The sequence below is a fragment of the Miniopterus schreibersii genome (genome assembly GCF_964146895.1).
Source record: "Miniopterus schreibersii genome assembly, chromosome: 1".
Lineage (NCBI taxonomy): Eukaryota > Metazoa > Chordata > Mammalia > Chiroptera > Miniopteridae > Miniopterus > Miniopterus schreibersii.
The window spans coordinates 70,134,565-70,148,750 of NC_138101.1; the positions used below are offsets into that span (position 1 = coordinate 70,134,565).

Below are 14,186 nucleotides of genomic sequence, written 5' to 3' on the forward strand. Positions count from 1 at the left end.
AATCAAAGAGACAAAGAGGCAGAGTAGGTAGAAGCTACACATACCTCCTCCCAGGACGAAATTGGAATTACAACTAAATTATCGAATAGTCATCCTGAACAACCAACTGAAAACTAGCTGAAGACTTATAACCAAGAACTTACAGAAGAAGCCACAGCAAGATTGGTAGGAAGGGTGGAGATATGAAACGACTGGCCCCACTCCTAGAGGCAATGGCTGAGGTTCTGGAGGGATATTTCAGCTGTGGGGGGTTCCCCCTGAGAAGCATGAAGCCTAATCCCCAAGCAGGGCTTCCCAGCCCAGAGCACCAGAGCCAGGAAGGGGTGCCCACATAATATCTGGTTGTGAAAAGCAGTGGGGTTTCTATCTGCCAAAAAGAGATGGGAGTCTGCTGGAGACACAGGTGCACTCTGAAAGGGCCAATGCACAAACTTCCATTCATAGCCATGGACCCTTGGCTCCAGCAGAGGCAGGGAGGAGGGGACTAGAAGAGTGTAACAAGGGACTGAGGGTTTGTGACTCTGGGGAGGGAGCTAAAGGGACAGCTACCAGGATGCCTGTGCTGTCATATTCCAATACCACGGATGCCATCTTTCTTGGGAGGAGCACTCCCCTGTGAGCATCAGTCCCACCCCCTGGACTCCCTCTCACCCCACCCTGTGGAGATTATGCCAAGCTGAAGAGTACACCCAGAGGCTCTTTCAGTGACTGAGCCTAACAGGCAACAGGCAGGCAACAGGCAGGCAGGGGCAGGCAAGGCAATCTCAAGGTGCCTTGAGACTTTTGCTAACCTGCCCCTGGGCCTGGTTTTGGTAAAAGCTAGCCTTGGTGCACAGCTTGTTCCTTCCTGCATGCACCCAGGCCCAGCAGAGGCAGCCACAAACTGTGGATCGTTTGTACTTCCACACAGGTTGACCAGGGCCAGTCACAGGCAGCGTCTTACACTGGCCTGAACCAGAGTCCCTCCCGAGCGCCCCAGAACCAACACTCCCAGTGGCTAGCTTCAGACAACATCAGAGCAGGTTCCAATAAGCTTCACAAGCAGCATATCCAAAGGGAGATCTCGGCAGGCACCAGGCCATGCTGAGGCAAATTCTACTTCATGTGGTCAGCACCTCATACAGTGTGCTTGGGGTCAATTCTCAGTCAGCCAGCCTGAAATTAAAACACCCACATGAATGGGCCAATAGCAATCAAGACTCAATTACAACAGGAGGGCCCACATAACACACACAAAGGATATTCCTGGAGCACTCAGCTCAGGTGATCAAGGAGACTGCACCACTGGACCCCACAGGACACCTACTACATAAGGCCACCCCCAAAGACTGGGAGTCATAGCATATCTAATACATAGAAACAAACACAAAGGGGCAGCCAAAATTGGGAGACAAAGAAACAGACCCCAAATGAAAAATCAGGAGAAATCTACAGAAGAAGAGCTAAATGAAATGGAAGCAAGCAATTTATCAGCTATAGAGTTCAAAGTAAGGGTTATTAAGGATGCACAACAACATGAAAAAGGACATAGAAACCATAAAAACAGGAACAGTAGGAAATGAAAAATACATGAACTGAAATGAAGAATAAACAAAGGAATAAACAGTAGGTTGAAGCAGAGAATCGAATCAATGATTTGGAAGACAAGGTAGAAAAAAACACCCAATCAGAGCAGCAAAAGGAAAAAAGAATGAAAAAAATGAGGATACTTTAAGAACCTTTGGGACAACACAAAACACAACAACATCTGTATCATAGGGGTCCAAGAAGGAGAAGACAGAGAGGAAGGGATCAAGAATCTATTTGAAGAAATAATGACCAAAAACTTCCCTAACCTGGTGAAAGAAAAAGATGCACAAGTCCAGAAAGCACAGAGTCCCAAAAAAGATGGACCCAAAGAGGCCCTCACCAAGACACATCATAATTAAAATGGCAAAGGTTAAAGACAAAGAGAGAACCTTAAAAGCCACAAGAGAGAGTTTAGTTACCTACAAGGGAGCTCCAATAAGACTGTCAGCTGATTTCTCAACAGAAACATTTCAGGCCAGAAGGGATTGGCATGGAGTATTCAAAGTGATGAAAAACAAAGAGCTATAACCAAGACTACTCTACCCAGCAAGGCTAGTATTTAAAATTGGAGAAATAAAGAGCTTCCCAGACCAGAAAACAACAACAAAAAAAACCAAAACCAAACAAACAATAAACCTAACAAAGTTCGTTACCACCAACCTGTATTATAAGAAATGTTAAAGGGCCTTCTTTATGAAGGAGAAGGAGGAGAAGGAACAGAGGAACTTAAAAGTATAAAATGGCAATAAATATGTACCCATCAATAATCACTTTAAATGTAAATGGCTTAAATGCTCAAATCAAAAGATATAGGGTAGCTGAATGGATAAGAAAACAAGACACCATATATATGTTGTCTACAAGAGACCAACCTCAGGACGAAAGATACACACAGATTAAAAGTAAAGAGACAGAAATATATATTTCATGTAAATAGAAATGGAAAAAGAGCTGGCATAGCAATACTTATATCTGACAAAACAGACTTTAAAGTCTATAGTAAGAGACAAAAAATGATACTACATAATGATAAAGGGAGCAATCTAACAAGAGGATATAACTCTTGTAAACATTTATGCATCCAACATAGGAGCACCTAAATATGTAAAGCAAATCTTGATGTACATAAAGGGAGAGACTGACAGTAATACAGTCAGAGTAGAAGGTCACCCCATTGACATCAATGGATTGATCTTCCAGACACAAAATAAACAAGGAAATGGCAGCCTTAAGTGATATACCAGATCAGACAGATTTAATTAAAATCTTTACAGCATTTCACCCAAAAGCAGAACTTATATTCTTTTCAAGTACACATGGAACATTTTCTAAGACCACATTAGGACACAAAAAAAGTCTCAATAAATTTAAGAAGACTGAAATCATATCAAGCACTTTCTTTGACCATAATGGTACAAAAGTAGCAATTGATCACAAGAAAAAAAACTGAAAAACACACAAAGACATGGAGGATAAAAACATGTTACTAAACAATGAATGGGTTAACAATGAGTTCAAGGAAGAAATAAAAATATACCTTAAAACAAATGAAAATGAGAACACAACCACCCCAAATCTCTGGGACACAGCAAAAGCAATCTTAAGAGGGAAAATCACAGCATTACTGGCCTATCTAAAGAAACAAGAAAAATCTCAAATAAACAATCTAACTTTACACTTAAAGGAAGTTGAAAAACAACAACAAACAAAGCCCAAAGTGAGTAGAAGGAAGGAAATAATAAAGATCAGAACACAAAGAAATGAAATAGAGTCTAAAGAAACAATACAAAAGAAAAGATGAATGAAACCAAGAGTTGGTTCTTTGAAAAAATAAACAAGATTGATGAACCTTTAACAAGACTCATCAAGAAAAAAAAGAGAGAGGACCCAAATACATAAAATCAGAAATGAAAGAGGGTAAGTAACAACTGACACCAAAGATATACAAAGGATTGTAACAAAATATTACTAACAATGATATGCAAACCAATTGGACAACCTGGGCAAAATGGACAAATTCCTAGAAACATATAATTTTCCAAAACTGAATCAGGAAGAATTAGAGAATCTGAATAAATAGATTACAACTAGTGAAATTGAAGTAGTAATTTAAAAAACTCTCAACAAACAAAAGTACTGGACCAGATGGCATCACAGATGAATTTTACCAAACATTCAAAGAAGAACTAACACTTATTCTTCTCAAACTATTCCAAAAATATCAAGAGGGCAGCATTATCCCCATTCCAAAACCAGATAAAGACACCACAAAGAAACAAAATTATAGGCCAATATTCTTGATGAACAGATGCTAAATCCACAACAAAATATTAGCAAACCAGATTCAGTATTACATAGAAAAGATCATATGCCATTATCAAGTGGGATTTAATCCAGGGATGCAAAGTTGGTACAATATTTGCAAATCAATAAACATGATACACCACATAAACAAAATGAAGGATAAAAACCACATGATCATAACAATAGATGTATAAAAAGCATCTGATAAAATCCAACACCCATTTATGATACAAACTCTCAGAAAAGTGGAAATAGAGAGAACATATCTCAATGTAATAAGTGCCATATATGACAAACCCACAGCAAATATCATACTTAATGGGCAAAAATGACAATTGTTTCCCTTAAGATTGGGAACAAGACAGATGTCCGCTTTCACCACTCTTATTCAATATAGTACTAGAAGTCGTAGCCACAGCAATCAGACAAGAAGAAGATAGAAGAGGCATCCAAATTGGAAAGGAAGAAGTAAAACTGTCATTAGTGGCAGATAACATGATACTGTATATTAAGAACCCTAAAGATTCCACCAAAAAAAATACTAGAACTGATAAGTGAATTCAGTAAAGTAGCAGGGTACAAAATAAATATCCAAATATCAGTTGCATTTTCACATACCAATAATGAACTATCGAAAAGGGAAACTAAAAAAACAATCCCATTCACAATTGCTTCAAAAAGAATAAAATACCTACGAATAAGTTTAACCAAAGATGTAAAAGACCTATAGTAGGAAAATTACAAGACACTGAAGAAAGAAATTGAAGAAGATACAAATAAATGGAAGCATAAACCATATTCATGGATAGGAATCATTAACATCATTAAAATGTCCATACTACCCAACGCAATCTATAGATTCAATACAATTCCTATCAAGATACCAATGGCATATTTCACAGAACTAGAACAAACATTCCAAAAATTTATATGGAACCACAAAAGATCCTGAATAGTGACAGCAATTTTGAAAAAGAACAGAATTGGAGGAATTACACTTCCTGATATCAAGCTATACTACAAGGCCTTAGTAACAAAAACAGCATGGTACAGGCATAAAAACAGACATATAGATCAGTGAAACAGAAGAGAAAGCCCAGAAATAAATCCACACCATTATAGTCAATAAGTATTTGACATAGGAGGCAAAAACATACAATGGGGTAAAGACAGTCTATTCAGTAAGTGGTGTTGGGTGTATAGGACAGATAGGTGTAGAAAAATAAAACTAGACCATTTCTTGCACCATATACAAGAATAAACTCAAAATGAATTAAAGACTTAAATGTTAGACCTGAAACCATAAAAATCCTAGAAGAAAACACAGTAAAATCTCAGATATTTCTCGCAGCAATATTTTTTTCTGATATATTTCTTTGGGTAAAGGAAACAAAGGAAAAAATAAATAAATGGGCCCGGTTGGCATGGCTCAGCAGTTGAGCACTGCCCTATGATCCAGGAGATCCTGGTTTGATTCCCAATCAGGGCGCATGCCTGGGTTGTGGGCTCGGTCCCCAGTGGGGCGTGTGCAGGAGGCAGCCCATCAATGACTCTCTCACCATTGATATTTCAATCTCTCCCCCAGAAATCAATAAAGACATATTTAATAAATAAATAAATAAATAAAAGTTTGAAACAAACAAACAAACAAATGGGACTACATCAAACTAAAAAGGTTTTGCTCAATAAAGGAAACTATCAACAAAATGAAAAGACAATCCACTAAATGGGAAAGCATATTTGCCAACACATCTGAAAAGGGATTAATATCCAAAATTTATAAAGAATAAAATTCAACACCAAAATAAACAAATAATCCAATTAAAAAGGGGCAAAGGACCTGAACAGACACTTTTCCAAAGAGGACACAAAGATGGCCAACAGACATATGAAAAGATACTCAAAATCACTAATCATCAGATAAATGAAAACTAAAACCACAATGAGATATCACCCTGTACCTCTCAGAATGGTGGCTGTCATCAATAAATCAACAAACAAGTGTTGGTGAGGATGTGGAGAAAAGGGAACTCTCATATGCTATTGGTGGGAACACAGATTGGTACAACCACTGTGGAAAGCCATATGGAGCTACCTCAAAAAATTAAAAAGTAGAACTGCCTAATGAGCCTGTGATTCCATTTCTGGGAATTTATCCAAAGAAACCGAAACGCTAATTTGAAAGAATATATGCACCCTATGCTCACTGAAGTGTTATTTACAATAGCCAAGATCTGGAAGTAGCCCAAGTACCCATCAGTAGATGAATGGATAAAAAAGCTGTGGTATATTTACACAATGGAATACTACTTGGTCATTAAATGAAGGAAATCTTATCCTTTGTGACAGCATGGATGGGCCTGGAGAACGTTATGCTAAGTGAAGTAAGCCAGTCAGAGAAAGTATGATTTCACTCATAGGTGGATCTAATGAGCAAAATGAACTATCAAGCAACATACAGACAGTCCAATAAACTGAGAGCAGGCTGAGAGTGGTTGGGGGGTAGGTGGTTGTGGGGGTGGAAGTGGGGGGATGGAAGGATTGAGAAAAAGGAAAAAACTCATGGACAGGGACAACAGTATGAGGATTGCTGGGGAGAGATGGGGCAGGGGGAGGTGGAAAAGGATAGAGGGGGGATAAATGGTATTTGACTTGGAACACACAATACAGTGTACAGATGATGTGCTGTGAATTGCGCACCTGAAACCTGTACTATTCTGTTAATGAATGTCAATAAAAAGGAAAAAAATCAAAGAGACACACAAAACACTCTATTCAACCACAACACAATACACATTATTTTCCAGAGTCTTTGGGTTATTTTCTAGGATAACCCATATTTTAGGCAACAAATTAAGTCTCAATCAACAATAGCTTTTAAAAAAATAGACAAAGTATCTTCTCTAATCACGACAGGATAAAGTTAGAAACTGGTAACAGGAGGAAAACTGCCCACAGATCTGTGGAATTCAAACGATGCACTCTTAACCAATGGGTCTAAGAAGAAATCACAAGGAAAATCAGGAAATAATTATACACAAATAAAAATGAAAACACAACATACCAAAACTTATGGGACACTGAAAAAGCCGTGTTAAGGCAGAAATTTATAGCTATAAAAATTATATTAAATTATATTAAAAAGATCTCACATCAATAACCTAACTTTACAACTTAAGGAATGAGAAAAAGAAGAACCCAAAGCTAGCAGAAGGGAAGAAATAACAAAAGATTAGAGCAAGATAAAGAATAAAAAAATAGTAGAGATAATCAATAAAACTAAAAAATGGTTCTTTAAATAGCTCAACAAAATTGACAAACATCTAACTAGATGGACTAAGAAAAAAAGAGGGAAGACTCACTTTGCTAAAATCAAGAATGAAAATTGGAACATTTACTACTGATTCTGCAGAAATAAAAAGAATTATGAGATAGTACTATAAACAACTGTACACCAACAAATTGCACAACCTATCAAGAAGGAATTATCAAGAAGGAACACAGCCTGGCCAGTGTGGCTCAGTTGTCTGAGCATCGTCCCATGCACCAGGGGGTCACCAGTTCATTTCCCAGTGAGGGCACATGCCCACATTGAGGGCTGGATCCCCAACAGGGAACATGTGGGAGGCCGTTGATTGATATTTCTCTCTCTCTCCCCATTCTTCTCTCTGAAATCAATAAAAACATTGTTTTTAAAAAAGAAGGAACACAAAACTTACCAAGACTAAATCATGAATCATACAAAATCTGAATAAACCTCTAACTTGTAAAAAGTTCAAATCAGAAAAAATAATTTTGAAGAGAAGGGGACAAAGGCACTACAAGAGAACTATAGATCAATATGCCTTATGAACACTGGGATGAAATCCTCAACATACTAGTTGAACATAGTAGCAAATGGAATTCAGCAGCACAATAAAAGGCTTATACATTATGACCAAGTGGAATTTACTCCTAGAATGCAAGCATGGCTAAACATATGACAATCAGTGAATGTAATACATCACATTAAGGGAATGATGGGGACAAAACACATGATCATTTCATTTGATGCAGAAAAGCATCTGTAAAAATTTAATATTCTTCAATGATAAAAACACTCAGTAGACTAGGAATATAAGGAAAGTACCTCAACGTAATAAAAGCAATATATGAAAAACCCAGAGCAAACATAATACTCAACTGGGAAAGACTGAAAACTTTTCCTCTAAGATAAGAAACAAGACAAAGATGCCCACCTTTACCCTTTCCATTCAACATAGTACTGGAAGTTTTATCCAGAGCAATTAGGTAATAAAAAAGTAAATAAAGGCATCCAAATTAGAAAGAAAGAAGTAAAAGTATCTCTGTTCACAGATAATATGATCTTATACGTAAAAAGCCCTCAATATTTCACAAAATAATTGTTACAAATCATAAATGAATTCAGCAAAGTAGCAAAAGTCAGTTGCATTTCTATACATTAAATGAAAAATCTGAAAAGGTAATTAAAGCGGTTCCCATTACAATAGCATAAAAAATAAGATACTCAGGAATTAGCCAAGGTGGTGAAAGACTTGTACAATGAACACTACTGTAGAGCATTTCTGAAATAAATTAAAGATATAAATAAAAGGAAACATATCCTATATTCATAGATGTCAACAGTATCCAAAACAATACAAATTCAATGCAATTTCTATCAAAATCTCAATGATGTATTTTGCAGAAATAAAAAAGCACACCTCATTGTAAAATTCATACGGAATCTCAATGAAACTTGAATAGTCAAAATAGTCTTGAAAAAGAACAAAGCTGGAGGTCCCACACTTCCTGATTTCAAAACTTACTACAAAGCTACAACAGTCAAAACAGTGTGGTACTGACATAAAGACAGACACATAAAAGAAGTGTGCCAAGACTACTCAATGGGGAAAGGACAGTCTCTTCAACAAATGGTTCCATGACAAGTGGATATTCACATGTAAAAGAATGAAGCTGGATTCTTACCTAACACCACATACAAAATTAACACAAAATGGATCAAATATCTAAAAGTAAGACCTAAAACAATAAAACTCTTAGAAGAAAACATGGGACAAAATCTTTATGACATTAGATTTGGCAATGTTTTCTTTAATATGACATCAAAGGCACAAGCACCACCAACAAAAAGACAAAATTGAACTTAATAAAAATAAAAATTTTGTGCATCAAAAGACACTATCTATAGAGTAAAAAAAGGCAACTCAAAGAACAGGAGAAAATATTTGAAAATCTCATATCTGGTAAGAGATTAATATACAGAATATATAGAGAACTTCTAAAACTCAACAACAAAAAAGCCCACTTAAAATTGGCAAAGAACTTGAATAGACATCTCTCTAAAGATACACAAATGGCCAATAAATGCAAGAAAAGATGCTGTCACTAATCATTTGGGAAATGCAAATAAAAAATATGAGATACAACCTCACCCATTAAGAGTAAAACCCATTAAAGTAAAACAAGTGCTGGTGAGGATGCTGAGAATTTGGAACCTTTGTGCACTGCTGGGGAGAAGGTAAAATGGTACAGACACTGTGGAAAACAGTATGGTAATTCCTCAAATGATTACACAAAAATTACCATATGATCCAGCAATTCCGCTTCTGAGTACATACCAAAAGAACTGAAAGTAGTCCCTCAAACAGATATATGCACACTTACGTCCACAGCAGCATTAGTGGCAACAGCTAAAACGTGCAAGCAAGGCAAGTGTCCACTGATGTATGAGTGGATGAGCAAAATGTGGTATAAACATGCAACAGAATAATACTCAGCCTTAAAAAGAAATTCTGACAGCCCTGGCTGGTGTGGCTCAGTGGCTAGAGCATAGTCCTGTGCATCAAAGGGTTGCAGGTTCCATTCCTGGTCAGGGTACATTCTCAGGTTGCAGGCTCGACCCCTGGTTGGGGAGCATGTGTGAGGCAACAAATCAATGTTTCTCATACTGATGTCTCTCTCTCTCCTTCTACCTTCCTCTTTCTCTAGAATAAATGAAAAAACATATCCTCGAGTGAGGATTAAAAAAAAAAAGAAGGAATTCTGACACATGCTATAATATGGACAGTGAAATAAGCCAGGCACAAGAGGATATGTACTGTATGATTTCACTTATAAGAGGTATGTAGAGTTCAAAAACCATAGAGAAAGGAAGAACGGTGATTTCTGGGGTTTGGGAGAGGGTGGTGGGGAGTCAGTGTTTAACAGGGAGAAAGTTTCCATTTTACAAGAAGAAAAAAGCTATGGGGATAGGTAGGGGTGATGGCAGCACAACATTTTGAATGTATTAAATACCACTGAACTATGCACTTAAATTGGCTAAGATGGTAAATTTATGTTATGTGTATTTTACTATAATAAGAAAAACTAGAGTAGATATAGCAAGAGAACTAAATGAGAGAAATGCAAACTGAGCAGTCAGACCCCAGAGGCAGATAAGAGGGAAAGGGCTTCCCGAGGCTAAAGAGAATTTAACAGTTCCTTGATAAGGATACCCCTCAGCTTGGAGGGTCCTAATTCAGGGGACACACTGAATGGTCCCATTCTCTGACAGGAAAAGGTGTCACTGCAGCTGCCATGATCAGCAATCTGGCAAGTGATAACAGAACCCATGTTAAAAAAGCAAGAAGCTCTAGTACACATTTTTATGACAGAAAGGATATCTGAATTTGAGAACCAGCAAGAAAGAAAAACATGCAGCTTTCTAGTAGGGACTAGTCAGGCTGTGTTTACATAAAAAAAAAAAAAAGTTGGAACATTTGGAAAGAATCAGTCAGCATAGGTTACTACTGAAGTGGCCAAACATTTTATAGCTTGAATGAAAGGCTTGTATATACCTCGGTCCCACCAGAGTCCTACTGCACACAGAATGCAAACAGCCATCATCATGTGGGCCCACTGAACAGTGGGCAGATCGCATCTCTCACCTTCACTCCAGCTAGCATTCCAGTTGTGGACACACTGAAATCCAGGTATGCCAGTGTGTCCGGGTTGGAGGGTTTGTAGATCTGGGCTGGCCGCTTCTTTGGCAAATCATCTGGAGAGCAAAGTGAAGCTGTTAGCACATCTGACCCTAATGGGAAAGCAGAGAAATAAATGTACCCAGCTAGTTCAAGGACTGACCTGTGTCCAGAATGGGGGGCCACGCCCTGACATCGACGGCTGCGGCTGCCTCCCTCGACCTTAACAATTTACAGATCAGCTGTGTTGTCATTAAACAGGCAGAGCGACTCACCTAAGAGTAAGAGAACAGAATGGCTGAAGGTAGGTAAACCACAGAATATGCACTGCACGTGTGTCTGCTCACTATGAGTGTTGCGGCCGTGTGGCTTTCAGAGCAGCTCAGACTACCAGGGACACACCTCCTTGTGAAGAGCCAGAGTTGGCCAGCAGAGGTACAAGATAGCCAGGAGTCTGACCACGAAGCACCAAGCAGAGCTCATGGGCACTGAGGTCCCTGAAAATTTCTATAGCTGAGTAGGATCCAGTGTTAAGATCACACTCAGAAACGAGCTTCTAAATTCACTACTGACACCGTTAGCTATCCTACTGGCAATGCCATGCACGTCTACAAAAAAACCACCCACATTTTTTAACAGGAGTAATGACCATGAAAGTACTTCAACATAACAACAAAAAAAGTATTCACTTATGGGGTCTCCAAACTAACTTGTCCCTTGTGGTTCCTCCTCTGAAAGGGAAAAACCTTTTCTAATCCTTTTCTTCCCCAGGCACAAAAAATTTAAAACAAATCTATTCCTTTCAAAAAAGACACTTATAAATCATGATGAGAGAACTATAAAAAGTGTGTGACTTTTTCACTTGGTTTGGTTCATGCAGTTGGGTTGCTGGGGCAGCTTCCAGGGTCTGTAGGGACGCCCTCTCTGGGAACTGCTTTCTTTAGGCATCGATCGAGGCAAGGCAGTCCTGTAGCTTCTAATTCCATGTAAAGGTGGGCTCTTGCTTCCAGCACTAGATGGAAGCTCCCAGAGGGTAGAAGCTGCATCCTGCCCCATCACTTGGGTTGAAGACTCCCATACAATCCCATAGCCAGTCCCTCCCCAGAAGGCCCAGCTCTGGTCTATGAGCCCAACACTCAGGTCTAGGGCAGGAGGAAGCACCCAGACACTCCAGGCAGTGTTACCTCCACAATCATCTTCACTGTAGGCAGTGTCGTTGCGATATTCTGTGGGTGTGGGGGGCGGACGGTAATTGGCACACAGCCTGCATACAGGCAACCGTAAAATGCTGCAATAAGGTCTATTCCTACAGGAGAAGAAAAGCAGAAGTTCTTGCTTGAAACAAATCAGACCCTTTAATGGCTGTCATCCCTATCAGCAGAAATACTAGGCTAGAAAAAGTCAGAAGGGTAAGTGGGCAATGAAGACCTTTAATAGATTCTTTCACCCTCCTAGAGGTTTTGTTATGCTTCGGTATTAACTTCCACTTATTCTGTTCTTTTAGGCAGGTGATGCCAAAGCAGCCTTTAAGCTTAATTTCTGCCATTTCTCTAAGGCAATTTCTCAACTTAACTACTATTGATTAAATAAGTATCTCAGATATCTAATATAACAAATTTGGATACGAAAGTCTTTGTGAACTATCACTTCATTTATGCCCCTGCAAGTGATAGTGACTAGACAACTGAGCAATTCTTGGTGACAACACGGCAGCTCCAGTCATTAAGCCCCAACATGTGCAATAAGCTGTCTCATGCAGCTGCTGGTCCTGCCTTTTACCTGGTGGGTAGACGAGAGCCACATGGTCTCCATCTTGCAGGCGTCCCCTCTCCATCAGCATCACAGCTATCTTTTCTGCGCGTTTGTGTAGCTGGACACAGGTCAGTGAGTTTGCTATTGTACCCTGAGTGTCGCAAGAACAAGTGGGGAAGCCAGATTTTCTTAACATAATAGCTTTAGTAAGATCTAGCTTATATACCACACAATTCACTTATTTAAAATGTACAATTGTTTGCTAGTATAGTACATTCAGGGTTGTGCCACTACCACAGTCAGTTTTAGAATGTTTTCATCACCCCCTCAAGTCTCTGAACCAGCAGTAGTCACTCCTCTTCCTTCCCACCAGCCAGGTAGTACAGCACTAAAGAGGCATCTGGATATACTTGTGTTCACAAGAAATACTTAAACAAATAATTACTTGACCTAATATAGGTAAACTTATTTTAAAAAATCAACCTAGTGATTCTGGGTATTAAGCGTAATTGCCATGGCAGTAAGATTAGTAGCAAACCTGCAGGACTTGTACTATGGGAAATAAGAGTAATTAAAAGTTTATTAAGAAAAACCACATTAAGTCCTGGCCAGTGTGGCTCAGTTGGTTGAGCGTGGTTCTGTGCACTGAAAGGTTACTGGTTCAATTCCTGGTCAGGGTACATGTCTCAGGTTTGACCCCCATTTAGGGTGCGTGCAGGAGGCAACTGGTGTATATTTCTCACATCAATACTTCTCTCTCTCTTCCCCTCTCCCTTCCTCTCTAAAAGAGTTGATAAAAACTTATTTAAAAAAAGAAAAAAAAAGAAAAACCATACCAAAGTCAAGGCGGTAAAAAACAAACAATACAAAAAGAAAAAGAAAAAGAAAAAACCCTAATTGCCTAATGTTTTAATGTAGACTTTTTAAACATGCACAAACAAATGGAAAACACATTTAGATTGACAAATACCTTAAAAAGGTTGTTAGGGGAGATCAGTAGCAAAATAGGTACTAAGAAATATCAAAATATGTGGGATTTACAATTTAAAATGTAAAGAAAAATATGGATAAATTGCAAATTATGAAAATACGACAAACCCCAAAAAGTTTTTCCTGAGGATGAACTTCACCGCTATTGTGCATTTGCTCAAAGTCTCAAATGTGAAGACATCACTGTCCATAAGCTATTTTAAAAACTACTTCTTTATGATGAAATTCTACTTAAGGTGATCCACAGGGTGAAGAACCTTTCCTTAAGCTACAGGCAAACTGGGCAGCTGGATCCACATCAGGAGGATCCCAGAAGCTGCGAAATGATCTTGAACAACTGGACCAGACACTCGTATTTAGGCTGGAGCTCTAGAGGAGAGTGTGCGAGAGACGGGTAATGGGAGAGAATGGCCAACACGGAGAAGACTTTTAGGGGACTGAACATATGCCCTGGTAGGTGTTCAGGCCCTGAATGCCATGTATGGAGGAAGAAGTCCCAAGGAAGGTGGGGTGAGCAGTCCTAAGAATGAATGTCTATAATTAAGAAACTTCTTACTTATAAAAAAGTAGTTCAGTAATAAATACATA

At 38.6% G+C, this 14,186-nt stretch overlaps 1 protein-coding gene across 3 annotated transcripts in view; it reads right to left on the reverse strand.

The window, feature by feature from the left end:
* DIP2C (disco interacting protein 2 homolog C) overlaps positions 1–14,186 on the reverse strand; it is a 365,873-nt gene that overhangs the window by 51,184 nt on the left and 300,503 nt on the right. For all 3 annotated transcript variants that reach the window (XM_081128158.1, XM_081128156.1, XM_081128157.1), the window contains 4 exons: positions 12,636–12,759; positions 12,041–12,162; positions 11,020–11,131; positions 10,824–10,933 (listed from right to left, as the gene is read on the reverse strand). In XM_081128158.1, the coding sequence (XP_080984284.1) occupies positions 10,824–10,933; positions 11,020–11,131; positions 12,041–12,162; positions 12,636–12,759 (468 nt within the window). The remainder of the gene's footprint in view (positions 1–10,823; positions 10,934–11,019; positions 11,132–12,040; positions 12,163–12,635; positions 12,760–14,186) is intronic.